This window comes from Adelges cooleyi, unplaced genomic scaffold (assembly GCF_023614345.1).
Source record: "Adelges cooleyi isolate 19-005CV unplaced genomic scaffold, UGA_ACOO_1.1 ACOO_flye_CR_arks_rails_tigmint_CR_PRNA_376, whole genome shotgun sequence".
In the NCBI taxonomy this organism is placed as follows: domain Eukaryota; kingdom Metazoa; phylum Arthropoda; class Insecta; order Hemiptera; family Adelgidae; genus Adelges; species Adelges cooleyi.
The window spans coordinates 13,798,973-13,814,907 of NW_026096053.1; the positions used below are offsets into that span (position 1 = coordinate 13,798,973).

The 15,935-nt window shown below is 37.1% G+C and overlaps 1 protein-coding gene across 1 annotated transcript; it reads left to right on the forward strand.

Moving 5' to 3' along the window:
* The first annotated feature begins 75 nt into the window (after nucleotides 1-75).
* On the forward strand, nucleotides 76-14,849 carry LOC126840456 (ectopic P granules protein 5 homolog). The gene is made up of 36 exons (XM_050576206.1): nucleotides 76-299; nucleotides 4,066-4,698; nucleotides 4,945-5,097; nucleotides 5,164-5,453; nucleotides 5,777-5,933; nucleotides 6,008-6,160; nucleotides 6,230-6,456; nucleotides 6,646-6,830; nucleotides 6,896-7,053; nucleotides 7,122-7,262; nucleotides 7,330-7,502; nucleotides 7,577-7,703; nucleotides 7,771-7,938; nucleotides 8,004-8,218; nucleotides 8,277-8,595; nucleotides 8,670-8,918; nucleotides 8,980-9,134; nucleotides 9,193-9,351; nucleotides 9,420-9,543; nucleotides 9,632-9,942; nucleotides 10,017-10,203; nucleotides 10,267-10,412; nucleotides 10,477-10,651; nucleotides 10,716-10,913; nucleotides 11,036-11,170; nucleotides 11,521-11,790; nucleotides 11,851-12,034; nucleotides 12,111-12,296; nucleotides 12,376-12,536; nucleotides 12,599-12,742; nucleotides 12,861-13,030; nucleotides 13,095-13,540; nucleotides 13,607-13,814; nucleotides 13,936-14,124; nucleotides 14,192-14,317; nucleotides 14,397-14,849. Exons 1-36 carry the CDS (start codon nucleotides 243-245, stop codon nucleotides 14,611-14,613), a joined length of 7,296 nt encoding a protein of 2,431 aa, XP_050432163.1. The 5' UTR covers nucleotides 76-242; the 3' UTR covers nucleotides 14,614-14,849.
* Nucleotides 14,850-15,935: the final 1,086 nt, after the last annotated feature.

The following is a 15,935-nucleotide window of genomic DNA, read 5'->3' on the forward strand; positions in this document are numbered from 1 at the left end:
CTGCTGCGGCGGCGGCGGCGGCGTAACAGCTGATACGCGGCTTTATCATAATAATAGTAATCGGTGATAACAAAAGAAAAACAATAATAACTACTGTAGTCATACTGCATACACACAAGACAAAAAGTTAATGCGATTAAACGCAACGTCAAAAATAAATTTGTGCCGTTATCGTCTGTTGTGCGTCCGAAGGCTTTTGTTCGACTTTTAGAAAAATTGCATAATACCATGTTCTGATCGGTATGGAACGACAGAGGCCTAGGAATCGCGCACCGTCCAAAGTTAAACGGTCGACCAAGGTAAGTTCGACCAATCGGTTGTTTTTGCGTTTTAGTTTATTGATATTGTTGAATTCGACCGCGTAGTGCACACTGATATAATTTACCTTGTAGAAGACTTAAAACAAAAGCAAATTATTCCAACTAATAAAACGGCGATTCTTAATTTATTTTTTTTACCGAATTATTTTGTAGGACAAAAAAGTTGATCATAGAATTTTTTTTTTATAGTCTATCCGTTGTTCAAAACTATTGTTTTGAATGACTTCTACTCTTTAATTGGGACTTACATTATTAAAACAAGTCGAAAGGTCACTAAGTAAATTCATTATGCATTTTTTCATTTTTTTCCCCTTAATCTCTTTATTTTGTTTTGTATAAATTACTTAAAATATTTTAAATTGATAATCTATTAGGCTCATTTGATACCTATTGAGAATCCACATTAGTACTTTTATTCAGATGTATTGTTTATGTAATTTCTTTCGATAATAGTTTGATACTAATTTGGTTTTTTTGTTTCAAACGTATTGAAATTAATTCTGTTAATAATATGTTTGTGAAATTGTGTTAACATTGTATTGTGTTGAATAATAAAATCAAGACTATTATCGTTATGGTACTTACTATTGTAGTATTTACTTGCTAATATATTAATGATCTCTGAATATTAATTTTCTATTATAGTCATCATAACTATAATTAAATATTATTACCACTTACCATTGTCTAACGTTAATATACATTTATAAAATTGAATATAAAACATCACCCAATCTTTCAAAGGAAACTAAAAAAAAAACGCTGTAGCTATATTTTAAATTTGTAGTGTATCGTTAACTATATAATTAAAATTGACTGGAACAGTACAATTAAAAATGACCCACAAAAATAAAATATTTTATTTTATTCATCACGGACACTATCCAAATTATAATGAAAAATTAATTTTAACTCATTAGTTGTATGTATTTGGTGTATGTTTTTAAAGGATTTTGCTCCACATATTAATCTACCTTCAGTTTTAAAAAACTATTAATTTTAAGTATTTTTTTTCAATTTATTTATTTTTAAATTATTTAATTTATAGAAATTTAAGTTAATTAATTATGATAAATTATAGTTTATTTATTAGAAATAAACGCCCAAAAAGGACGCAGTATAAGTTTGTTAATTTTATAACATATCAAACCGACCAATTTTTTTCTAAAAAAAAGATTTTTTTTTTAATAATTTATATATTTTGTTAAAATATTAAAAATTAGTTTTAGTGTGAGAATCTAGATTCTATTTTTGGTTTTCATTTCATCCTCTAAGTCTTAGAATTACATTTAATAAAATAGAAACATTTTTTGCAATATTTTTTTACAGGCAGTTGCTAGACAATAGAATAGGACTTCTAGCTTATTTGTTTTTGTATGATTTCCACGCTACTAATCCTTTGTAATACCTTGTACATGTGTTCGAGGATAAGCCAATTAATTTACTAAGTAATACATGAAATCGAAATAAGCCTGCACTAAAATATTTACTATACAAGGCAAGCCAGATTTTTCTGGTTACACATTAAATCATTCACTTTAGATGAATTTTAAAAACTACAAACTAGACAATTTTCAAAGAACGACATTTCAAGTAGATTTTTGAGTTATACTAAAAAATAAGCATGGCCAGTAAAATCCAAAATCCTATGGTAAATACAATGAAAATTAATCATTCAATAGAAAAGTAAAATCACACTATACAATAAGTCTAAATAGAAAGTTTGAACATTTCCAAACAAAACATTGCATTTATTCCAAAAAAATATAACAAGGAATTATCGATCACTTGATCCAATATTACAGCTGTTGTCTTTTATGTTCTGGTGTAAGATTTAGCATTGGGAGTACAAAGTTGATGAGAATCAGGAATGGGATGGGAAAGTGATAAGGTAGAAACAAAATTCTCTGTACGGCTAATAAGGAATTAATGATAACGTATGATTGATAAGAAACATAAAGTCAGCTGTTCATTAGACATGTTCGTAATCCAATGTCTGCTCCGAGGAAAAGATTTAAGAAACGCTCTTAGATTTTATTTTCTTAGTGAAAGCAGTTTGTGGAATATTATGACCAATTTAAAGCTTACAGTGTTTTCAGTAATCCCAGTCCCCTCAATCTCAATTTCTACTCATAACCCCCCCCCTCCACCCACATTAATATATGTATATCATTCAGAACAATAAAATTCCTATAAACCATATTATAAAAACAATAGGTACCTGCTATAAATTGCCCATTAACCGTTTAATCGTGTTTAGTGTGAACATTTTTTCCCTCTTATAGCGTTTACAAATTAATCCGTTGTTATAAACATTACCCAACTGTAATGGAGCTGTTAATTTTTTTTTTCTATTGAATTATTTGTCGCTTTGGAGTGGTGTTATCAATTCTTTGCAGGTGTGTGTGTGTGTTCGGTCGTTGCGCAACAACTAGAAAATAATAAATATTATTATTGAACCCACCGAACCCCGTACACTATAATAAATTACATTGATCTAGGTCGTGGGTTGCAATATTAGGATATTGCACACATTATGAAGACGTGTCCATCGCGCTTGTATATAATTCTCTATTCTGTAGGTAATATTTATTAGCAATAAAAAAAAAAACATTATTAATAAACTCCTAGTCGACGGACGAAGACGCGATAATAATAATATAATGTATTCATCTAACAAGCGCGACCAACAAAAAAACCTAATCAATTTTTTTTTTATGTACTCGAAAAAACCGTTTATTGTAATTTCAACACTGGCAGTCATGTAATTTAATCATTTTTATAATTTTATTACTGTTTAATAGTAATTTTGAACATAAGACCGGGGGGGAATTAAAAATGTTGTTTAGTCAAATGCCAACTATACTATACAGATTTCAGTGCAAATATTAAACTAGGCAAACCGGTATAATATGCGCACTATTATCAATAATGAACTTGCGCCAAAAGATTGTGAAAACATGTTATATTATGTCTCATACACAAACCTGTCCTTCAATTCACAATAAATGTGAATTGAAGGACATTTTTAACGGATAGAAACCCCTTTTTTTCATTTATTCTAAACGTGGAGCTGGAAAATATTAATACTGTAAGCACCAGTATGACTTAATGTTCGAATATTATTGAAATGACGATTTTTACAAGAGAGCAGCCTTTTAACATTTGATCACAGTACTTGACGCATTATCCTAATATGATATACATTTTACTAACCGCGTTAATGCAAGACTACCCTAATATTCATACTCTCTCAGATTATGTAGTAACCTCATTTGAGCCAAAAATTACTGGCACTTTTTAGTTTTTTTAAATTAAGCCATTGCTGTGTTTTAAATTAATTTTAGTTTTAACCGAAGCTGAGAAGCTTTTTAAAATTTAATTTATCTTTACCCACGATAACTTCTTACTTGCTCGACAGATTTATTTTTGTAGCAAGTTTTGTGGATATTTGATTTTTGTCATCTCATCTAACCTAACAGTTACACATAAAAATTATGTTGCATATTTAAAAAAAAAAAATCTGTAGTCAATCGTTTTTACCTGGAACACGTTTTTTGAGAGAAATTAAACTGGTAACAAACATCACGGCTGCCTTAATACCAAACCTCACCTAACCAAAATAGGTTTGCAGGCTACAGTCTAGATCACAGGCTTAAAGTTCACGATCCGATGTTATTTCCATCGAGGGAAAGAATGCACCTATTTTACGGACTTTTTGGTTTGTTGTCTTTGTCCGATACAGGTAAAAGTCGAACAACCCGAACCGGTCGACGACGACTTGCTGACGACATCGGTGGACGACGTGGCCAACGCTTTGTACGAGGCCTTCAACGACATCTGCGAGAGCAATGATCGCGTTGCCGAAGAAACGGACGGCGTCGTCGTGGATAGATCCTGCCAGGGCGGCGATGATCAGATCTCTGTGGATCGACAACCGCCCGTTGCTCTTGGCTCCTCGGCCGACCGCGGGTCCATCGTGTTGCCTTCGTCCATACCCTGTTCGGTGGGCTCGCTGCCCACGCCCTGTGCGCCGGCCCTCGACGATTTCCGGTCAAGGTCTGCCGGACCCAGTGGGGAGGTTCCGAATTTCGAACCGCTGGACCCGTTAACCGACGAACAGCTGGCCGCCTACTACCGGAACTCGCTGTTGTCCGACCTGCACGGCTACACCGAAGACTTTAACCGCGCCGAATTAAACAACTTACACGCTTGCGTGCACCCGTTGTACGCGCTGCTCGAAGACTACGGGCGGGCCAGGCTCAAGTTGGAAACCGCCAAAACGGAAATCGACGAGTCCAGGACCTCCTACGAGACGCACGTCAATCACATATGGACGCTGGAACCGGCCAGGTACACCGAGTACGGAAAGTGCAAGGTAACACTATTTATCATGTCCTAGTCGAGGGCGGATCGACAGGTTTTCTTGGACCTGGAACGGCGGTTATTTGGGAGGGAGTAAACTGGTAAAAAGCAGAAGAGGCGGGGAAGGGATGCGGATAGGAAGAGAAGGGACGGAGAGGGTAAGGGGTTTAGACGTGATCCGACGCCGGAAAATCGCACATTTTGCACACAAACGATGACGCGATACTCATTGGCTTTGTTATGGTATTTTTTTTTTTAGGACGGCTATCCCGTGTCGGCCACCAAAGAGTATCAAATATCTAGGTTTAATCAAAAGGCTCTCGACAACCTACTGGAGTCGCTGCAAAGGTTAAGAACGCTAGTCAACGGCTACTACGGAGTGCTTTACGACTGTCAAATGATCAAAGAGGAGGTAAATGGCCGTCTGGACAACACTATCGAGGGGCGCGTAGTAATTTTTATGCACGATCGTTTTCAGATTGACTATTACTTGCATTTGTTGTGTCGACCGTTTTCCACTATATCGGCAGACACTCCAGTTGGGCTGTTTTTCAACTCTGATGTACGCAGTCCGGACGGTAAGAACCTTCAGCCGTGCATCGAAAACCTCAAAGCCGCCGTATCCGTCTTGTTCGTATACCAAAGAAAACCGATCAGAGACCAAGTGTTCGTGCAAGACACTAGACAACTGTTGCGAAAAGTCATTGGCGTCTTGCTCAGAGTGGCCTCGTGGAAAGACCACGTGTTTATTTTAAATCACATTTTGAGGTAAGCGCCTCAAGTTCAGTGCACGGGTGAACCAAATCCATCACAGCCGATTTCTAGTAATTAGCTCCTAAATTGTTTTTCGCATAATCTACTCTGTGGCACAGCGCAGTGTACCCGTTGTCGTTTTCCGGCATTGAGAAGGACTTGGTCCGCTGTGGCACTGAAAGATATTACTTTTATGCCTGTTTTGCTGGGGAAATCTCACAACGTGAAAACAAATGCACTCCAAATGTCACGAATTTAACGTGTTCATAATATATACATTGTAGTATTATGTTAACGTTAAAACAAGACTAATCGAATTGCTACTTTTGCCCGGCTAGGTGTCCGTCCGGTGTCGGCAAATGGGCCAGCGATTTCGTTCAAATACCGTTGACCGATGCAAACTACTTGGACGGCAATTTTCATTTAGACTGCATGATAACGTCGTTGGCTGTCGTCTTGTTGCCCGTCCGGTGTCGAGAAAATTTCCTCGAACAAGTCAGTGTGTATTTTCGATGTTGTTTTTCAAAGCAAGCACGTTAAAATTTTGGTTTTTTTTTTAATTGGTTTAGGTTTACAAGAGCGAAGAAGTCAACGAAGCCATCTGGGTGGTAGTGGACAGCGAAGGCGAAGACGAGTGTTCGGAAGACGGCCGGCATTGTCTTCGCGAAAGTGATATCGTCGCCCTACTCAGTCAAATACCGTTTTCGGCTCTTTTCAAGAAGGTAAGTGGTGTGTGTGTGTGCGTGTGTGCGTGTGTGAGTGTTTTTGCATTTTATTTTTGTTGTTTACAGATGATTTCCACACACGTTGCCGGCGACCAAGGGTTTCGCATAAACCAATGGGATGAACCCGACCTGTTGAGACTGATAGCCGTCGGCAGTGTTCTGATTAAACTGTTCCAAACCGGGCTGAAAACGTATTGCTCGAAGTCGGTAGAGTACAAGCAGTTTTCCAAAAGACTCGGACACCTGTTGCAGGACGTCGTTAACTACGTTACCGACACATTGGAAGAGTATACGTAAGTAGTAGTTGGCAACATTTTCAACCCAAAATTGTTTTTACCCAAAACATTTATACCTGAAAAATGTCCACTAACCTAACCCAACTGGCCTCACCAGAAATCAAAATACTCAGTGTGTTCCACTTAAAATAATTAGATCATGTCTGGTAAAAATACTGCTATAAGAATGTTTAATTTTCAATTTAGATGTCATAAATACGTGTCGGCGAGGGTGCAAACGGAATATGACGCCTTTTTGGACCGTGCCGTCAAATGTTTGTACGGAAACGTCGACAGGACTACGTGGCAATACTTGGTGATGTTACCTTTCAGTCACATGTCTTCGCAAACTTCTAAAGATTTATTTCAATACCTTCTACACATCAAATCAGGTATAACTATTATAATATAGTATTTATAATTTTTTTTTCGTTTAACGGCTTAGCGTTTTTCTCAGATCCCAGCGAGTGTTCGCTAGAAGAACTCACCGATTGCGTCGCTAACTCATCCGATGACGAGTGCTATTATCTTCTGACAACGCTCAACAACATGGCTTTGAGCAGAGACATGAAAGACATTGAATTCATTAGCTCGGTCACTACTAGTCTATTCAAAGTAAACGACGTTCGATATATTTGCGACACATTTTTACGATAAAATTTATTAATTGTAATTGTTCTTAGATCGGATTTGTAAACAACTCGACCAAAGAGAAATGTCAAAAGACTTGTCGGGCTCTGCTCTCGAATCTTACCGATAAGCATCCGTTTCTAATTTCTGATATCTTGAGCGTACTTAAAAAACATATTGATGAAGTCGGTTCAGTACGTAGACGCTTAATGATATTGATATAATAGTCGGAGTGAAAATATGATTTTTTTAATTTTCTAGGGATCGATGTATCTTTTTAAAGAACTACCGTTGACGAGATGGAGGCTAACTGCCGACGATTTATTGTATGTTGAAAATTTGATATTAAACAATCCTATTGCGTCGACACAAAATACATTAAGTCGTCATATACTCACAAAGTTGTTCTCAGAATGTAACGAGACTGATATAAAGTAACTTATTTGACTAAAAGTGTTAAAACATTTATCTTTTTAAAAGTCAAACTTTTTGTAATATTATATTCTAGTGATTTGATGTTGACTAAAGACATGCACGGACGTATCGCTATCATTGTTGTCAAAGCCGTTTTGAAACATGCACCCATCACAGTCGACGAAACTTCTGCACAGTATTTAGTTCACAGTATAAAACAAGTAAATTGCAACTTGCGTAAAAAAATGTATCGAAGTTCGTTTTAAATGTTTTTAAACACTATTTCAGCTGGTTCAAATCAAATCCAACGAACAAGCGTTTCGAATTTGGGCATGGAAATTGTTGTATTCTTTAAAGCTACACTTGATGGACTTACCGAGCTTGATCGTTCGAGGATCACTGCAAGACATAAGTCATTACTTACTATCGGTCGTCGATATTGAAACAATTGACAGTGTAAGTAAAAAGAAAAAGGTACTTTATTTGTGTCAAATGTAACTTAAGTACTGTTGTCGTCGTAGGACTTAAAGTGTCTGCAGGCGGACGATCCAATTGCGCTGTATACAGCCGTACACGTAACTACAGCTGGTCATTGTGTACCAGTGATATTACACAAAGGGTTAGATTATTGTTATAAGTTGCTGCAGTACAAACACTATACGGCGTCGATAGCGTGCTTGAATGCAATGGTTCCGTTCTTCTTTGAGCAAAACGAATGTCTGCTGGAATCGAAAAAGTAACTCGACGAAACAATGATGATGTTTCAATAGGGTACAGTTATAATTTTTTATTAGGTTTTTGGTAATAGTCGCCGGTATACTGGCCGATAATCAGAGTAACGCCAAACGAGCTATGAATATTTTGACCGTCCAAGGACCTTCCGAAGTGATCGTACAGTTCAACAACATGATCCAGTATCAGATATCCAACTATATGCGATACGGCCTGATGAGTTCACATCCCGTGTTGGAATTATGGACCAAAGTCGTGTGTTCTATTTGGAAGACAGCCGAATCCGATACGTGCGTTTACGTATTGGACACTATTTTTAAGAACGTTGTACATTCTCAATCGTTGCAATGGGCTCGTGAACTTCTGGCCGATCTCATAAACGTAAGCCTTTTGAATTTTCACTGGTAACAAATAAACAAAATTAACACGTCTTTTGTTTATTTTTCCACGATTAGCAATTCAGCGACTTCAAGGATAACGCCACAGCTATTGGTTCGATATTCAATTTCATGTTTCATAGTCCAGAAAAAAGACCTCTGTTGCTGCCAAAGTATCCGACAGTGTTGTCGAACTGTCCTTACTACGCCGTGTTGGCGTTGGAAGCTGAAGAATGGTGTGTTCAAAGCAGGAATGATGTGTGGAAACGTTTGTTGACCAAACTACAGTCACAACAAGGAAAAGCGAACATCGACGACGCGCTCAAGGTAGGTAATTGACAGTCGGTTAAAATTATGCAGTTTCAAATCTTCTCCTCGATTGTTGCAGAGAGTTTGTGCCGAATTAAAGTTACCGTATTTTTCGTCGGGCCATCTGTCGTTGTACCGATGGATGCAGTATGGCCTAGAGGTACCTTGCAGCCATCCTACGGCGTTTATTTACTGGCAGAATTTCTTTCGGTTGTACTTACAACGCATTCCCGGGTAAGCCGCCATATATTTCCTTTGTGATAATTGTTAAAATAAAATGTTTGTCATTTAGCTCTCAACATCACGGCAGCGTCGGCCGTAAGTTTTTCGAAGGGATCGTCAATTCGTCGTACTTAAGCAAAATCAACAACAAACTGAAAGAATGCGCTGCGTTGCATCGGCAAAAACTGCTGAGCGAACCCAATTCCGATATAGATTCGCGCTCGGCCAGGTTTGCTTGTTTTAATTAAGTGTATAATTTTGTTGTTACTCAAATTTTTTTGTTTATTGTGTTTTTAGATTTTTCGAAGCGTGCATTCTCTGGCTGACCGACGTCCGTCTGCTCGAACCCACCTTGTTCATACCGTCTTTGGACTCGATATACGAACCCAGTGAATTAACACATATCATAAACGGCTCAAATGTAATAACTTAACTGTTATAATATTATTTTTTTATGTTATCTTAACTCCTCAGAATACATTGTGTGTATATATTTTATTGTCTCGAAGGAATGGCTGCCACAGTTGATTAATAAAACGGCGATCGAAGAATCCAAAATAGAGTGTTCGAAAAATTGGATCGAGCTGATGGGCAAACACGTCCAAAGTGCTCCGAGGATACAACGGAGAAACACGATTGAGAAAGATCCTATAACAAGAATCGTCAATCGATTGAAAACCTATGATCCCCCGTCGCCTAGTCCGGAGTTTACTCTGCGGCTGTCCGACGTCCATTTGATAACCAGCGACATACTCTACCACAATGATCGTTTACTCAACGTTTTACGAAATAATATCAAACAAATAGTGGAGTTCATCGAGTAAGATTTGTCGAAAACAAATAAATCTGTTATATAGCTTGTGTCAACTAACATATTTTGCACGGTTATTCTAGCAACGTGTACAGAGTGCATACGGTCCGGCACGACACGTTGGACAATTGTTACGCAGACGGTATCAAAGTGTTGTACAACCAAGTAGACTCCGTTATACGGGTGCAAGCGGTTTGCGATTCCAAATTTAAAAGGGCCAATAAAATGACTGGCGTAAAATGTGCTGGAGCGGCTGAAATTTCGTTTCAAGTATGCGAACGTCAATCGCTATGATTTTACCCACTAACTGTTATATATTGTTTTTTCCAACAGATTCGTGAAACCAAATTGAATACGGACGTGCAAGATGTTATTGCCGAAAACAGATCGGAACTGGATCAGCTGATTAGTAAGACTCTAGAACTTTCGTTGCCGTCGTCTTTGACCTGTGCGTGTACCAACCTAAACCTAACTACTCAGTAAGTGTTGTTCGGACCCATTTAGATTTCTATGAATACTAGTAATTTTCTATGTCGTCTACAGGTTGTTAATCAGCGAGATCAGTACCCTATTGAAAGTAGGAGACGTCGCTTTGGTCGCTGAACTTCGGTCTTCGGGAGTCAAATTTTTTTACATGCTCTTGTCGGAATATACGATTTTAAAAACTTGCCCGACGATTGAGAAGTTTGCGTTTGTCATTTTACAAACTGTTGGCAAAGTACGCTTACAAACTTTTAATGTATTTTTTAATATTATTTTAATATTATTATTTTTTTTTTCAGGTTTTTATTATGAACAACGAAAACGAATGTCTTCACATCATGAACAAAGCTTTGAGCTGTCCTGAAATGTCGAACATAGTAGTGCCGCTTTTTTGCCCGTCGTCCACGTCAACAAAAACATTTATATCGGCTTATACAAATATTGTACAACACTGCAACGCCCAGTACGAACCAATCGCCAAAGAATTGCTCACAAAGGTGAGTTCATAGATTGATTAATAGTGCTACTGGCTTTGTAGTTATTGTATTGATATTTTTACTAAACGGTTTAAGTTGGTTAAATTAATTTTAAAAATACACTATTTATTTAATGTTTCAAGTTTGACGTCGCCGCCTGTCTGTCCACCAAGCAACCGCTTCTCCAAGAACGTTCCGTTTTAATCGATCATTGTCTGAGCGCTTTGATAATGGTTAAGCAACAAACACGGACAGATTATACGATGGCTGTTCATGAAGTTAGTCTAATAATATTATTTAATTAGCCTAATTATTACATTCAGAGTTGAGCAACTTTAATTCAAGTTATTTTTTTCATAATTTGTTTCAAATAATTTTTTTATTAATATAAGAATAAACATAATTTAGTTGAAAAAATTTTTTGTTGTTATAAGGATGACTTAATTTTTTTTTCCTAATAAAATACTATCTAATCAATTATTTAAAAAATTGTTGATAAATAAATATTTATATAATTGTTCAATTTTTTTTTTTTCAATTCACCCAAAAACATATTTTTGTATACATATATATATAAAAAAAAAATGGGAACTCGACTCAACTAATTTCTAATAGAATATTTTCTTAGCTCTTTAGCGAACACTTGTGCCGAATAATGGATCACGACTTTCCAGAGCATTACGGCGAAATATTGCTCAAGCTCTTGGAACATTCCAAAGAAGGTCGTATTTACACTCAAGTGTGGTTTTATATTCTCAATACGGTGTTGGCCCAGGCCGTGCCTACAACGCAAACCAACTCGAAGAGAACGATTTTACTGCCGAACATGTCCGTCGTGCAATTGAGAGACGTCGCCAGACGTTACGCCACCGACCAACGATCATTGAGCTCGCAACAAGTAAGTTGGTGGTGAAATTAAAAAGAAATTTTAATATTTACGCTATAAAATAATTTCTAGCTACAAGAGACTCTGCATTTGTTGACTACTCATTTTTCCAATGAAAGACTCAAAGCGGCTACCGGCGAACTCTACTCCCAGTACAACACATACATCGAGCCGTTGGTGTGCCTGTACGCAATGGTCGGTCACGCTTTGATCGTGGGCACGTTGCAAACCTACCGCGGAATGTTGGCCAACCAGAGTATGTGTAAAATACAAATATTATGTTAATGTGTTGTCGACTGAAATATAACTGTGTGTTTTTGTCTGTCCATTAGTTTGCGAATTCTTGGTGCCGGCCCTCGTTAGCATGTTTGGTCCTTGGCTGGAACCATGGTACGAGGGATGGAATGCCGACAACAGATTGTTAAAATTGCCGTGGTTAGCGACCGATACGTCTGCAGCGGCATTGATGACCGACGTTCTCGTTGAGTGCATTATGTTCGTTCTGGACACTATGCCGGGTAAATAGCTATCGAGAGTCAATCGTAATTTGACTATTAAATAAAAATAAAAATAAATTTTTTCTTTTGTAATATGTAGCTTGCGAAAATGTTTTGAGTTTCGTCTGTCAGTGGTACGTGAAAATGTACGCTCACATGCAAACCACGGATTATGTCTTCGATACAATACATTCCGGTCTTGCGAAACTGTCGTGGCAACGTTTCATACCCACTCCCGTCGACATGGATTTAATCATGAAGGTACTGACGATTTGATTTTCACACTTGTGTTAAATATTTATTAGTTTTTACTTTTGATAAAGGTAATGGACCAGTTTTTACCACAGTCGCAGAGTTTTTTGGCCAATGTTATTTTAGAAGTCCCGTGGCCGTACGTACCCAACATTGATTTACGGGTTTTGTTATCGATGTTCATCAAACTTTCGAATCAACCCAACATGAGAAAGGTAATTCAATAGTGTTAATAGCATATTTTGTGATAACAATTTGTACGACTGGAGGAAGTGTGGTCATTAAAAAAAAAAAGTTAGTAGGAAGAAACTTGATGGTTTGTTATTATTTCAGGACAGTAAAATCAGACCGCTCTTGTTGGAAGCTCAAAAATTATCTTGGCACCAAATCGATGGAGAGACTTATGAAAATATTCTCAGCTGGTTCACGTCAAAATACGATCCGTTGACCGTTCTCCAACTGACCAATGAGGAATGGTGCGGAACCGATTCAGCGGTACTCGAGTAAGTCGTGGGAAAATCACACAATACTTTTGTAAAAATTAACGCGAAATTTTTCATCTATTAGCTTGCTCAAGTCGGCGGCCGGTTACCACAACGCTGATCACAACTTGCCGTACACCGAACCTATGTCGTACAAGAGACGCATATTTATTCGTGCTATGGTAAGAATGTTTGTGTCAATGTCTTCTCGATACCGATCCATGCTGGGCAGCCATTACAAACACATCAAGTGCTCGTTCAACCGTTTGTTGGACGAAACTGAAATGGCGACCAAACACTGCGAAGAAGCCAAGTTGCTGGTCGCAGAGTTGTTGGCTTTGGTCAATCAACCAACTGGCTCGGTGCTTTCGTCGTTGATGCTGCAAACGATTCAAGAATGGATCGCTCCAAGAAAAGCCGACAGTGCTGTGATGAAAGGTATGTTGATGGCCACGTGGTCGAACGTCGCCGACCAGCAACACAAAGGCGACATACTGGAAGCCTGTTTGACGGCGTGGTTTAGGAATTCTGGTAAGTCCGCTTTTGTATGAGCCATTTGTCTTGACAAACTCTAATGTTTTCCGAATACAAACACAGGAAACGAAGACCAGTTCAAATGGGACAGTGCGATGGCATTAGTGCAACCGGCAGTCCGATTGCACTATCAGGGTTTGGCCGAATCGTTAATGTCTTCTGGCAATATACTCACTCTTTACGTGCTGGCTTCGAAAGAATCACAAAACCGATCACTGTACCCGGACTTACTAAGCACTTTGGTACAGTGTTTGGAGTCGGTCAAACCCAGGTAAGTGTGTTAGAGCTGTTCCTGAAACAATATTATAACTAAGAACATTAACATCAGTACATTTGTCTTCTTTCAACTTACGTTTCCTATAAATATGGAATCTTTTTATTTTTTTCTCCAGTAACTTGTGTGAAAACAAACTGCCTCTGTTGTGGTCGTTGGCCTTGCAGTTGAGCACCATCGAGGACGACTACACTGCCGACCATTTGATCAGAATCGCTAATGCCGCGACTCAGTTGGCGCTGCACAAACAGAGTTGGAGTTTATTCGACGCCATTCGATTGCAAAAACAAACAAACATCACTCCCAAGTGAGCAGAGTCACAGTTTTCAATTGTACATTTTAGTATGGATTACAAAAATTTGGCCCTATCACAGGTGCAGAGTGTTGTGTCGTGCTTTGGCGGCTTTCATTCACGCTCAGTTGCCGGAAAACAAAACCAGTCGCAGACAGTTCATACGGCACCACGAAAACGCTCCCGGCGGATTCTCCAGCAACGACAAGTAAGGATAATATTATCGATATGACTCAAAGACAGTTTAAGTGAAAGTTTAACCTAACCTATTGTCATGTTGTTTACAGCGATTTCGTGTCGTCAATGGAATGTCTGAAGGCGACGGCTGCGTTGGAAGCTCTGAAACAAGACCGACAGTTTGCCGACTGCAATGTCGCTATCGACGTGGCGATCAAAGACATCAAAGGGCCGCACAGCTGCATGAAGAACGGCCAACAGTTTGTAATCAAATTGGCCAAGTGCTTGTACACCGATAATTTTATTCATCGTCTGGCCCCTGTGTGATATCTCTTGACTCAGGTCCTATAATTCGGCTGTGATAAAATATTATATACTGTAATTGATATTGGATTTGTTTTTTTTTTTTTTTGTACTATTAATTTACTTTTCACATTAACTTTTTATTTGCCGCTTTCATATAATATTATGGTTATTTGTTATTCGTTTATATTTGTAATATTATTTTACACACACACACACACTATTTTGTTATAACGTTACGATATTTCGGTAAACCGATATTTTTTTAATATTACATAACTAATTATATTGTGATCGATAATGTACCTACTGACTTTTTTTTTCCACCTTTTTAAAAAATATAAAAGGCGCTTAGGTTTAGCTTTTTTTTTTAGGTTTTACTTCTTTAAGTTACAATAAAAAACCGGTTGGATAAAAATATAACAAAAAAAAAAAAACAATTATTATTCATAAGGATAAAACGGACACTATACATAAGCAATAAGGCCGAGTTAAATGGCTTATTTACGGTTACCACGACCCTGGAATTACTCCACACTATTATAAACGAGTTAATTGTGACAGGCCTAGACTAGAAAAGAATAAAAGTAATAAACGTGTTTCAAACAAATAATTGACGTTATTATGGTCTTATTAAAAAAAAAAAAAAATTTTCTGCAGCCCACTAACAATAATCTTATTTAATGAATACAAAATAAATTAGTTATTCTTATCGCTTTCTGAAATTCGATTAAAACTATATAGTAAACGGACAGGAATATATTGTGTCTTCACCTAATAAAAAAAACCTAATATTATTATGTTATATACTTAATGCAGCCGAGCAAATACAAGGCAAGGTCGTGAAAACCAATAACGCGCAGTAACTTAAATTTAATATTTTTTTATTATATAAGCAGCAATGTTAGGCAGTTTGTTTAAGAACATACGTCAAGCTGATACATATGTAATGTACCAATTTGTTTATACTGTAAATTCAATTTGAACTTTTTTTCACATATTTTTAATTTAGATATATGTCTACAAATTTGATCTCAAACATATTATATATAATACACACACACACTCAACACATAATAATATATATATATGTATAACTTTATGATTAGAAAAACATTTTTTTTATTATAATTTTCCCAGTCTTATTATTTACTTAAGCACACAACAAAACTGTATTGCTGATTGTAAATAACTAGGTAATTAAAATGTATATTATAGTATCCATTAGTAGGTATGAATGATAATGGATATTTTATGGAAACGGCAGATATTAATAATGATCCTTATAACATTATCAGCTATATTATTAATGAATTGGTTTTAAACTTTAACAGTACATTTAGTGC

What these genes read in the sequence shown, in the direction of transcription:
- LOC126840456 (XM_050576206.1), top strand. Translation starts at nt 243, where the DNA reads ATGGAACGACAGAGGCCTAGGAATCGCGCACCGTCCAAAGTTAAACGG. An exon ending in ACATGGATTTAATCATGAAG is followed by an intron (nt 12,537 to 12,598) that starts GTACTGACGATT and finishes CTTTTGATAAAG; the next exon opens with GTAATGGACCAGTTTTTACC. An exon ending in GGCGTGGTTTAGGAATTCTG is followed by an intron (nt 13,541 to 13,606) that starts GTAAGTCCGCTT and finishes ATACAAACACAG; the next exon opens with GAAACGAAGACCAGTTCAAA.